Source organism: Clupea harengus, chromosome 10 (assembly GCF_900700415.2).
Source record: "Clupea harengus chromosome 10, Ch_v2.0.2, whole genome shotgun sequence".
Lineage (NCBI taxonomy): Eukaryota > Metazoa > Chordata > Actinopteri > Clupeiformes > Clupeidae > Clupea > Clupea harengus.
The window spans coordinates 7,614,389-7,626,330 of NC_045161.1; the positions used below are offsets into that span (position 1 = coordinate 7,614,389).

General features: G+C 44.2%; 1 protein-coding gene across 1 annotated transcript; it reads right to left on the reverse strand.

The window, feature by feature from the left end:
- Window positions 1-582: 582 nt before the first annotated feature.
- LOC105893931 (protein sel-1 homolog 3) lies at window positions 583-11,742 on the reverse strand. The gene is made up of 24 exons (XM_031575175.2): window positions 11,228-11,742; window positions 10,037-10,586; window positions 9,769-9,895; window positions 8,953-9,074; window positions 8,519-8,634; window positions 8,105-8,169; window positions 7,870-7,993; window positions 7,585-7,717; window positions 7,328-7,465; window positions 6,988-7,205; window positions 6,250-6,429; window positions 5,192-5,314; window positions 4,963-5,103; window positions 4,710-4,772; window positions 4,367-4,531; window positions 4,149-4,276; window positions 3,833-3,916; window positions 3,526-3,607; window positions 3,246-3,321; window positions 2,893-3,002; window positions 2,558-2,685; window positions 2,231-2,354; window positions 1,771-1,834; window positions 583-1,077 (listed from the first exon to the last, which is right to left on the reverse strand). Exons 1-24 carry the CDS (start codon window positions 11,282-11,284, stop codon window positions 791-793), a joined length of 3,405 nt encoding a protein of 1,134 aa, XP_031431035.1. The 5' UTR covers window positions 11,285-11,742; the 3' UTR covers window positions 583-790.
- Between the last annotated feature and the right edge of the window lie 200 nt (window positions 11,743-11,942).

Genomic DNA, 11,942 nt, shown 5'->3' on the forward strand with positions numbered 1-11,942 from the left:
CATGAAACATTGTTAAAATACCAGGTGCCTGGCCCCAAGCAACTGAAGCAGGCCACAGCTGTAATGCAAACAGTACTATTCCATCTCTGAAATGTTACACTAGGCTTCTCACTCAGCAATTGCACTCTTGGTTAATGTCAATATGGATACAAAATATTCAAACCTGAAGCATATATCTGGTGCGTATTTCTATGATGCTGGGAAAGGGGAAAAAATGCTTGGGCACGGAATTGTTGATCTTTCTCAAATATTACCATATATGTGCATATTTAACCAGTATGTGTCTAGGCAGAGCCTCGTAGCTATGTTTCCACAGAAAGGTGAAATGCATGATGGAGTTGTCAGTGTCAGCTCTTTGTTGATGTGTAAATGCAGTTTCTGCCATCTTGTGGTTTATTAATGATAATACATTTTTAAAAGATTCACCCAGAAGGAATGGAAAAAAATATTTCAAAGAAAGTATGCCTGGTGCCACAAACGCACAGAGAAATGTATTTCTACTAAGAGCTGGAAAATGTATCAATATTACTGAAATCATATGCATGCACATTATACTAATACCAACCACAAGAATGCGTAAAGGTTTTCATTCTCTCCAATTCTTTCCATTTATTTAAATATACATTCTTTATGAAGTATATTTTTGAACTAGTAATGACATTCAGTCGGTCATTAATTTGTGCATGTTCCCTAGGACTCAGGCTTAGATGAACCCCATGAAGGACGTGTGGATCACATGCGTCTGAGCACCACTCCACGGAACACCACGGATTCCACGTGTCCTGTCCCATCACAGCAGGTGAGAGAGAAGCATCGCGCCAAGGACGCATAGGCACACCCCCGCCACCGTGACGACCACGTCCGTGCCCTCCTGAAGCGCTCGCTCTCGCTGGCGCCACCACAAACCTGGCAGCGCGGTCTCGTCTGATGGATTGACTCGGAGAGAGCCCATTTCTCTTTGCGATGTGCCATCCATTTCGCCACTCTCCCGCCTGTCAGCTGGATGGACAGGTGCTGAATCTCTTGACCCGGCTAATGCGCCGTCACGCTGCCGGGCGGGGATCGCCGCGTCTCGCCCTGGAGACCCACACCAGAGGGAGATAGTCTTCACACATGACTGCCTGGCTCTCCATGTAATCAACTCTGCTCATTACGCCACTGTCTTATTACCTTTGCCTTTGCCTTTCATTGTGTGTGTGTGTGTGTGTGGGGGGGGGTTGCTTCTATGAAAAGAGTCTACCCTTGCTGGAAAATGGTGTATATTTCTGTTCATATTTTGGGGATTTCTTTGTTTGATTTACATAATATTTGTCCAGGATTCAAATTCAGGATTCACTTCCAAATATTTTGCTAGGGAACATCCTGTATTCTCCCCTCCCCTTCTAAGCTGTGGACACCTTCTTCTTCTTGGTACTGAGAATGACTCACACGGGTTGTTTTTTTTATTAAAAAGGGGACTCCTAACATAGGAAACTTTTGAAACTGCGTCATTGGACTTTGTGTGCCTTCTTCTTCTGCTTATTAAAAATGCATCACATTCTATCCCGTGTAAGTCTTTTTTTCCACAACAATAGTTTAGCTTTCCTTGCCTTTACAGTATTTTCTAAACCAGGCACTGAAAAAAAAAACACCTAAAAACCTGAGGTCATCAAAAGAAGCATTCTAATTCTACCGAGTGCCACATCAGCTCGTTTGGCCAATTCAATCAGTTCTCCATAAGGTGAACAACTCTGCTGTGTGACATGGTTGTTGGGGGACTTGGGGACTCACCTAATGTAATCTGCTCAATAACATAAGCCACAACAATGACGAGTCCGCCGAGCATTCCATACGCCTGGAGACAAAACAAAAGACAAAACAACAAAAAGATTTTAAGATTCTTTTGAGTCACAGCACTTACAATCTGTAACCAACGACCACCACATAAAGAGAATACCCATATACGCAACTTATTACTGCATACATTGTGTATATAATATCCATACTCAGAGAAGTCAAATCTTTTCTACTTCATCTATTTGTAATGTGAATGTAGACATGGCATCTATTATTAAACGGATCACTTCAATGGATTCAATGGCTGTACTGCTTATACTCAGTGTCAGTGTGAGTTCTGTTTTATATTCAGCTGAAGATTTAAATTCATACATCCTTAGCGTAGGTGTGTTTATGAGAAGATTAGCCGAGGATACCTGATGTATGTTTATCTTGTTTGAATAGGAAGGCCTACCAGAGCTAACTGCAGCGTGTCCTGGGTGAAGCCCCTCCAGGCTGTTTGGATGTTGACTCGTAATAAGGCAAGAGCGCACGGGCTTAAAGCGCCTTCCTCCCGCTCCTCCGCAAACTCCACACAGCTGAGGGAGGATTTTTTGCTTTGCTTGTTATAAATATCGACACTTTTGTGCATTCGCAGCCTTTTTCTATTTTGTTTTTACTGTGAAACAACATCATATTTGACTGTAATGTTAAAGTAATGTTTTACCGCACAGCACCGCAGAAATATAAAATCTGTATAGAGAGAAAATTTGACACAAGCGAGTATACATGAGATGGATACCTTTGTAATAGATGCTGCACAATGGCGGTGTTATCAAGTCTCCTCTCAGCAGGGACCCTCATGTTGTTTAGAATGCTCTGGGGGATATCTCCTCCTCCCTCTATCAAAACTGCCAAATTGTATATTCCCTGGGGGGACACGATGAACTACTTTTTTTAACCCATATAGTGTTGAAGGCCTCTAGTCAGACAACATGCAAAAGACCTCATTCTGACAATTTACACAGGAATCGTATGCATAACCGTTAATAATTAAGGGTGTTACCATTGCTGATTTGTACAATAATGTGTTTACAGCTTTGCAGAGAATAGAATAAGAATAAAAAAACACGTTACCTGAGGACTGCCTGCTAACGCAGCTTTGGCGTACATCTCCATGGCCAGTGACATGCCATCGGCCAGGCCATCATGGTGTTCAATGAAGAGGTCACCCATCTTTAACAGACCTGTATCGTGTTTGTGCCCGTGTGTGTGTGTGTGTGTGTGTGTGTGTGTGTGTGTGTGTGTGTGTGTGTGTGTTTGTGTTTGTGTTTGTGTGTGTGTGTGTTTATCAGTTTTTTCAGTGTGGTATAAACAGAACGAGAATCATCTATATTCTTTCCATAGCCTCAAAGTCTGAGATACACAGGACACATCCATCATTTATTCAGACTGGCGCAGCAGCAACATCAGAGGAAACAGAAGCCTACCTGCGTAGTGTGGGGCATAGTTATAGGTGGACTGGTTGTAATATCGCCAGTGACACACACTGCTGTGGTTCAGCTCCTGTTGCATGGAGATATAAAAAACACAAGGCAACTAAGTTGTGTGTGTGTGCGTGCAGGCATGTGCGTGTGTGTGTGTGTGTGTATGTGTGTTTGAGTGTGTGTGTGTGTGTGTGTGTGTGTGTGTGTGTGTGTGTGTGTGTGTGTGTGTGTGTGTGAACCACAGGTAGCCATCACGCAGCGCCGGACGCCTCACACAACTGACCTCACACAGATGGGCAGCGTTGCTCTGCGCCGCTTCCAGGCCCGTCTCGGCTAGCATGGCGAACCTCACCAGCGCCTCGTCCCTTCGGGGCGACACATAAAACAAACAAAGCGGAGGTCAACAACTGCACTGCTGTGAGGTTCGTCCACCCCACCATCTCTCTCTCTCTCTGTAGACTTTATCTTTTCTTCATGCTCGAGAGCATTAGACACTGTAGCACGCTGACAGGGATTATAGGGAGGGGAAATGGTGGAAGTAATTGAAATCGGGGATTTGAGATGAAAGAGGGGAAGTGGCTCTCCCTCACCAGGAGCCCTGCAGATAGGCTTGGAGGGCTCTCCTGTTGGCATATCCTAGGTGTCCGTTCTGCTCGCTGATCCTCTTCAGCAGGCTGGATGACCAGAGGAAATGAATGGTAAGTGAGGCGTGACCATCCTCGGCAGACGGAGCCAGCTTAGATCCACTCGCTAATGTGGTACAATATCAGAGGCACTTTAATGTATTCAATATTTCATGTAAACCAATGCAATATAGATAGGGATCACCCGAGACTAGAGAGGGGGAAAAAACGGTGACTAGAGACATGCGCCAAAAAAATACAGAACTATTTCGGAATCACTGACATCCCAGCTTTTTCCGGGTCCCGGGAAACTCCTGGCAGCTTCCCAGCGGTGAGGTAGAAGGCCGCCTCTATTGCCCCGTCCACATGGCCACCGTATGAGGCGTTTAGGAAGCACTCGAATGCGGCAGTCTGTGGAAATGGAAATGTACAGCCATGTCAAGCCTCTCCCACATGGAAGTGTGTGACAGGCTGAAGTCACGGGTGACAAATGCCCCCTACCTCATTTCGAATGGGGTGCCCCTGTAGGTGGTAGACGCCCACATTGAACATGGCGTCACTGCTGCCATTTTGGGCTGCCTGTTGAAAGTACTTCAGTGCTCTCTTGGGGTCTTTCGCAATGGTGCTGTAATACCAGCCCAGCCCATTCAGAGCCTCGTCACTACCCTGCAGATCAAATATACGTTACGATGCATGCATGTATAAATATATGTGCATCTATAAATATACAGTAAATAAACACGTTTTTTTTTCTAAATTTGTGGTTCACTACATATGAATAATAGATGTTTAAAGTGGGTATCAGCCCTAACACACACACGCAAGCAAGCGCACACACACGAACCATGGCTGCAGCTTTCTCCATGAGTTGAAGTCCTAAGGTTAGATTCTTCTTCACACCTTGGCCCTGAGCACAGGAGATGGAAGACAGATTAGTCGATACATCCAACCTTTCATCCATCCACCCCTTTCATTCTTTTTCCTACCCATCTGTTAACCAAGCCATCATCATCCATTTATCCCCTTTGCTTAAAAAACCCAAAGATGTATTCTTTCTATACATTATTGGGTTTGGGGGGGGGGGGGGGGAGGGGCACCTTGACTAGTAAGATGGAGTAATCGTAAATGGCTCTGGCATCAGTCATCTGCATGGCGCTTTGGGCGAACCACTTCACAGCACTCCCCACGTCCTTAGACACACCGTTCAATCCCCAGAACAGAATCTTGGCCAGGTGTTTCTGTCAGAGAAGCACAGTGATGCTGTTAAGCGTATGCACTTTCAGTCTAAACAGACTGCAGCCCTACTGCAGATAGTGCAGCTGCTACCTGAGACTCGATGTCCCCTCTCTCGGCTTGAAGTTTGATGTACTGAACAACATCATCTGTCTCCCCCATCTGCGTCTTCAGCTCCTCCGTGTCACTGATGTGGATAGGGTCTGTTATGTATTGCTAGGGAGGGAAACGACAGGAATGCGTGAGTAAGCTACGAGGCCAATGAGTGCAAGGTACAGCGTGCCAGAAGTGGTGGTAGAGGCTGCAAACTGGTCCCAAATGGTGTCGCTTTGTGCTTTTCTCACTGTTACATACGACCTTGTGTCCTGGGATTACTTTTAGAAGAGACAGCGAGAAGTTTGACTTAAAACATGCTGATTTAGTCTTTAACTTTAAGTTTAAAAAAAAATACACAAAATAATAATCAAGGGTTGGATTAAAAGTGGAGTCAGCAATCCTGGCTGAATTGGGCCCTTTTAAAACTCAGCTGCCAAGCAGATACTCCCTCTCCCTTGCCCTCGCTTCTGTACCCATACTGACAGATTATCGGCAAGCAAGTCATTGTACGTATTGCTTGGGTGCTTCCTTGACTTGATTGGCTGAATCTGCCACAAACCACTTTCTTTCCACATTCTACAGTCTTCAGGGAAGTAAAAAAAAAAAACACAGACCTCATACAATACTGACAGCTGCCAAAACGTTGTTAAAAATAACAAAAATTGCTCCAAATGAGCATCACCGACTCAGTTTATTATTTGAATTATTCCCTTCATTAAAGATGGATTGTTAGATTCCACTCAGACACAGATAACGCAGAAAAAAGAGTTTTCTGCAGTAGCTGGTGGTTTTCAGTTAGGGTTATGGAAATGCATATTCAAAGAGACAGGCAGCTGTGTAAGCCCCTGTGCCTCTAACATATGTAAAATAGCCGTGACTGCATAGAGGACACATCAATGAGAAACCCACTGTATTGAAGAATTCATCCTCGTTTGCCTGAAGGGCTCTTTTGTTTGGCAAAGAGAAGCAAACTTTCAATATACAGCACTGACTAAGCACACCAAAAAAGATTAGAAGAGAATCCCTTTTTTTGTGCACTTGGGAAAAGATCTCACCTGGGGATCTTCAACTCGGTCTTTGTCAATACTGGTCTGCCTGCCTATGTTGATGTAGTAACTGTATGCCACGGCGTGGTCTCTGGGGAAGCCGTCGAGGCCATACGCGTGCTTGTAGCCCAAGTGCAGGAGAGCCAGGCGATCGTCTGCCCCAGCTCCAATCAAACTGTAGACATGACCCTGAGAAAGAGAGTCCTGGTGAGAGGACGGCTGACAGAGTAATCACAGAGATTGCAGCTGTGCAGAAACAGGAGAGTGACAGGGAAATGTCAGAGTGCTTCTCTGCCTTCTCTGTGCTTCTCTGGTCACAATGACAGGATATTTCTACAATGGCAGCACTGAGTGAACACACATGGACATACACACACACATGCACACACACATACACACACACACGCACATGCACATGCACATATACACACACACGCATTAAAGCAGTCAATGTGAACAACATAAAATCACCTACAATCTGCACAGTACAGTCTCAATCTCACACACACCAAACATTTCCACTCAAAATATCCTTTCATAAGTTTCCACACAGACAGCATACAACAACCTGAAAGATACCGGAACACTGGCACTAGCTGTAACCTGACAGATACCGGAACACTGGCACTAGCTGTAACCTGACAGATACCGGAACACTGGCACTAGCTGTAACCTGACAGATACCGGAACACTGGCACTAGCGGTAACCTGAAGGCTAAAGGGCCAGAGCTCCTTTTGACTGTGTACCTGCTGAAGGTCCACAGGGACCCCAAAGCCGGCCAGATGAACCGTGGCCAACAGCAGTGAGGCCTGGTGGTGACCGAGGCAAGAGGACACCTTGAGCAGAGCAATGGGGGAGAGCGTGGGCTCTGGTCCAGCCACGGGTTCCCCTTTGGCTATTCTGCTCACCGCATCTTCAAAGAACTGGCTGCCGAGGCGCAAAGCTGCCACACTGTTCCACTCCCCTTGAAGTAGACCATAGCCTTCTGTCAGATTTAGCATGAATTCATGGATGCATGTGTATGTATTATGTACATAGAATCAGACGTATGGATTGCACTGGTGCCAAAGTGGCTTATTTGGGTACCTGGCATGAGGTCCTCGTGAGTCTCTATTAGTTTGAATACAGGCTGGTATTTCTTCTGGAAATCCCAGTGTAGCATCTGAGCACAGGTCATCTGTCCATATCTTATCATTTGAAGTTTATAATATGAGTGGCATTGATCTATAGGAAACATCAAACATTAATCATTACAATGTTCTGACTGCTGAGCACTGAATTCTTAAAGCACATAGAGGGGAAGATGGGGCTGTATTTTTTTTCTTCTAAAAAAAAGAAATCACCTTGCGAGGAGATGTCTCTGTGAACATTTAATTCATACATGAATCCTTCCATCACCAGCTTCACCTCCTCACACTGCCCATGGAACTTGTCCAAGTCTTCAAGTGTTTTGGCGGGGGACAGTGGGTTAATGACCTACAACAAAAACGTTAGTACATAATGGGACAGTGTTAGTAAATTAAAAATCGTATTCATTTATGCAACACCCTGGCAGTTCCCATAACTCACTTCCTCTGCAATAAGTGGCTAATGAAGTGTGTGCAAGAGATGCATGACGCTGTGCTTACCTCTTCAGTACCTAAACGATAATACCGGACTGGTCCAAAATAGCCAAGGATGCCTTCCATGAGTCTGCTTCCTCCAATGACTAAGTGTCCCGAGGTGTCATTGCACAGAATGTCCCCGTGAAAGCTGTAATACGCCACATGAATACGTTCCTCTCATTCATCATACCACTTCAGTTAATTAGGAATACAGTCAGTCAAAGCAGTTATAAACTTTTTTTATTTCAGAAATACCTACTCATAAACATGCACGGCATCGACCTTTCCTCCAGAGGCTGTTTCATAATTTACTTGAAGTTTCACCTTGAAGGCAAACATCATATATTTATTACACGCAATGCAACAAATATATCCTGTGACATCCGCTGAAACCATTAAAGTCATAGACAAGAGAGGCAAGACAAGACAGAATTAGGATCACTCAGAGAAAAAATGTATCAACTGTAGAAGTATCTAGGGCTTATGGTAGAGGAATTCTAAAGGAGAAGACAGGTAAAATAAATGCTATTAATTTGCAACGGCTAAATGCGGCTGGACAGGTGCAATTTTATGGGCTTTAATGGGATTCACTGTGGCTAGAAATTGAGTTCAAATTTAAAGACACCCTATTAATGGGGAAAAAGGTTCCTGAGTGGTGAGTTAGATGGAGTACCTGAGCATATTGAACATAGCAGTCCAAACGGATCCATGTCTGGATGGGAAGGGCCGTGTGGGCTGTGAAAGCTTGCTCTATTCTTGAAGCTAACCGCACCTGAACCACTATATCGCCTTCATAACACATTAAAAAAATATTACCGCCAGTGTGCATGACTCAACAAGTACATAACTTCAAACCTCATGGGAGAATTCTACAACACAGGTGCTGTTTAGAATGCATCTCACACACGCACGCACACGCACACACACACACGCACACACACACACACACACACACACACACACACACACACACACACACACACACACACACACACACACACAGAGACACACACACACACACACAAACACAAATAAAAGTATGTATAAAATAGACACAGTCTTCCAGTGCACCTTGAAATGAAAGCACACCAGTCTGCTGGCCTGTACCTGTGTCTGTCAGCATGATCAGGGGCGTGCCGAAGTTGCTGAATTCATTCACATGCTTAATGATCCCACACCGCATACCACTACACCAGTTCAGCAGGTAGATCCACACTGAGACAGCCACTCTACGAGCAGGGAAACAAAAGCATCTGGGTGTCTGCTCAGGCTATCCCCCCAGGCACACTGCCAAAGCCACCCCAACACTGCATTCCACTAAGGCTAAACCTGTCACTAAAGTCACACTGAAAACAGAGTAATGGAACCAATGGACAAAAATAAATAAATATTCTTTTTTTTGTTTTTTTTTAACCTGAGGCAAGGATCCCGCATGATGCAATTACATAATGGCCTGGATAAACTGGGAGTGACAGAAATCTCATTTAAGCTTATCTCGTGTCATGGTGACATGATTCTGTGTATTTACCTAGTATTTGTCTGATACAAGCAACCAGTAGGATATAATTCAGATTTGTTTTTTTTTAACAAGCGCCAGCCCTTGAAAATGCTATCAGTGTGGCATACATAGTGATAATAAAATCTTCCATAAAAAAATTCAAAAGGAAATTAAAATGAGCATAAATAAAACAAGCTAAACAGTCTGAATGGAAAAGGTGCTGTGAGAGTTAGTTAGTATTCTGCAGGGTAACACTACTGGGGGACATGGTTCGGAACTGTACACAACTGTCTGGCTGCCCTCCAATGAGAGAGCTCTGCATGAGGAACTCACTGAAAAACACTCTCAGCCTTAGTGTGCAAGTTTTCATTTGAGAGGTCCAGTGCAAATGAATAGAGTGAGGCTTAAAGCCATATCAAACAGACCTTGGATGCTCCATGTTATGATACCGAGCTGTCTCGAGCTCCCTGTTAACGAACGGCTGGAAGGTGCGGATGACCCCGTATCTCTCTCCGGTGCTCACCAAGGGGAACTGCGTCACATCCACAACATCTGAAATCATTGGGTGCAAAAAAAATAAAACAAATGGACAATGAATCAACACACTTTGTGAAAAACACCTGAAATACCTTAGCAACCTAATGTAATAACTGGTGTTGTGTAAAGCCCTTAAGCGATAAACTGGAATGGCACCTGACTCAAAGGGACACTGGTGAATTCTGCCTTTAGTCAGCTGCCACATTAATTCAGCCCCCCACGATGTGCACATGGTGTGTGGTTGAACTGGACGTTCAGCAGGGGGAACCGTCCTGAGGAGCTTAAATGTGTGCGCCAGGGAACCAAGATACTCTCCAGCCCGGGGGTGGGTCTCCGTTACATGTGTGTCAATGTCGGTTAGCAAAGCCCTTATCATAACCTCACGGGCATCGATGGAGTGCCTGCGAGAAAAATCCTGCTTATATATGATGGCAGGGGGGAAGTTCAGCGGCACCATTCGGACCCTGGGGGTGCCTGGGTTTTTGACACTGGTCCATGTCCTTCTGAAGACCAGCTGCTCGATCTCGTGTGGGGTAGTGAGCACGACCTCTAGTCTGACCCTGCATGCTCTGGGGCACTGGTAGCGGACACGTGCCGTAGTATTTCTTGTCACCACCTCAGGTACTGAGTCAAACTCCACAAAGTAGATGCCATCCACATCATCTGTCTGCGTAGGTGTGATGGGGGACAGGGGCTCACAGTGAACCTGGAGAGAACAGAAACAAATTGGTGAAAGCTGATATAAGTGAGGATGTTTCAGTACAACAGCAATATTTTTGTCTATGATAGGGGAAAGTAGAATTTGACTGTTATAAAGTTAGTCTTGCAATGACATGCAGTAAAGGTCTCACGTGAACTATTACTTGTGCAGTTCAGATTTACACCTGCTGCCTCAAAATATGTACAAATGGATAGATGATTTTCTTTATATAAACCATGGTAGACTCGATAAATAACCGAAATCCCAACTTCAGTAATTCTGTATGAATTTTATTCCTGCTTATCAGAAAACTGCAATTTGTCCATACATTAGCCATGTGTCATTTTCACAAGCATACGGTCATTCCTTTACAGTCAAGGTAGCAACATATTAGAACTTTTAGAATTACTTTAGAATTGACTTTTAGAATGACTATTCTGTTCATTCATAAGTTGTTCTACCACATTGCAATAACACTTAAATCCAATTTATCCTGCGTTTTCTATGTAGCCTAAACATTCGCCACCCGGAAATAACTAGCCAAAGTGAATTAAGTTGAGCGCAAACTAAATATTGCTGATACCATATGAAACATGTCACCTGTCAAAGAAGATTAATGCGAGTAAGAAAATAGTTTGATCTCTTACCAAACATAGAGGCGTCGCGAAGCTGATGACAAGGCAAAAACTTAGTAAAACTTTCATTTTGAGCCCCAGTTCCTCAGTTATCACATTACCGCGTTACCGATGATCATACAATAATCTTCTGTATAACCCTTGAGGCCATCGAATCTCTAAAATACGTGCCAAAAATACCCGAATAACTTGACATTTACTTAGGCATTTAATGTGATACTTTAGTCTACATTATTTGTGGCAGGATGACCTAGGCGCTCTCTTTCGTCGGAACGTCGGAAAATGGCAGGTGTCTGCGACACCACTGTCACCTGTGCAGTTCAAAAGCCTTGAGCTAAAGTAGCCCGTGTGCAACTTTTCAGGGCAGCTGAGCCCATTCCACTATCCTACTAGCATTTGAGGAAACAATTAAGAAGTAATGTTATGTCCTCATGGTTAGAAAAGGCTATGTCAAATGTTAAATGGGCACAGCACTTATCCAGTCAGGGAAACAAGGTATAGAAGCGCACACACAGGAAAAAGCGGAAAAATAGGCTATGCATCAGATTTGTTATGCTTGCTGTCTCTTTCTTCGCTTCACTAAAATACTGTTTAGTCAGTCTTATCTTCCACAGTATGGGGTAGGATAATGTTACATGGTCACTGAACTCTCTGGGAAGACACAATATATAAACAGGATTTTTTCACACGTAGCTTGCACCAGTTAGTAGATTGCGAAGGGGTAAAG

Excerpts from the sequence above, each read along its gene's own strand:
- LOC105893931 (XM_031575175.2), bottom strand. The coding sequence starts at position 11,284 with ATGAAAGTTTTACTAAGTTTTTGCCTTGTCATCAGCTTCGCGACGCCT. Across the intron at positions 6,430-6,987 it reads TCCCTGTGGACCTTCAGCAG|GGTCATGTCTACAGTTTGAT; the intron begins GTACACAGTCAA and ends TCTCTTTCTCAG. Across the intron at positions 3,322-3,525 it reads ACGCTGCCCATCTGTGTGAG|GAGCTGAACCACAGCAGTGT; the intron begins GTCAGTTGTGTG and ends TCCATGCAACAG.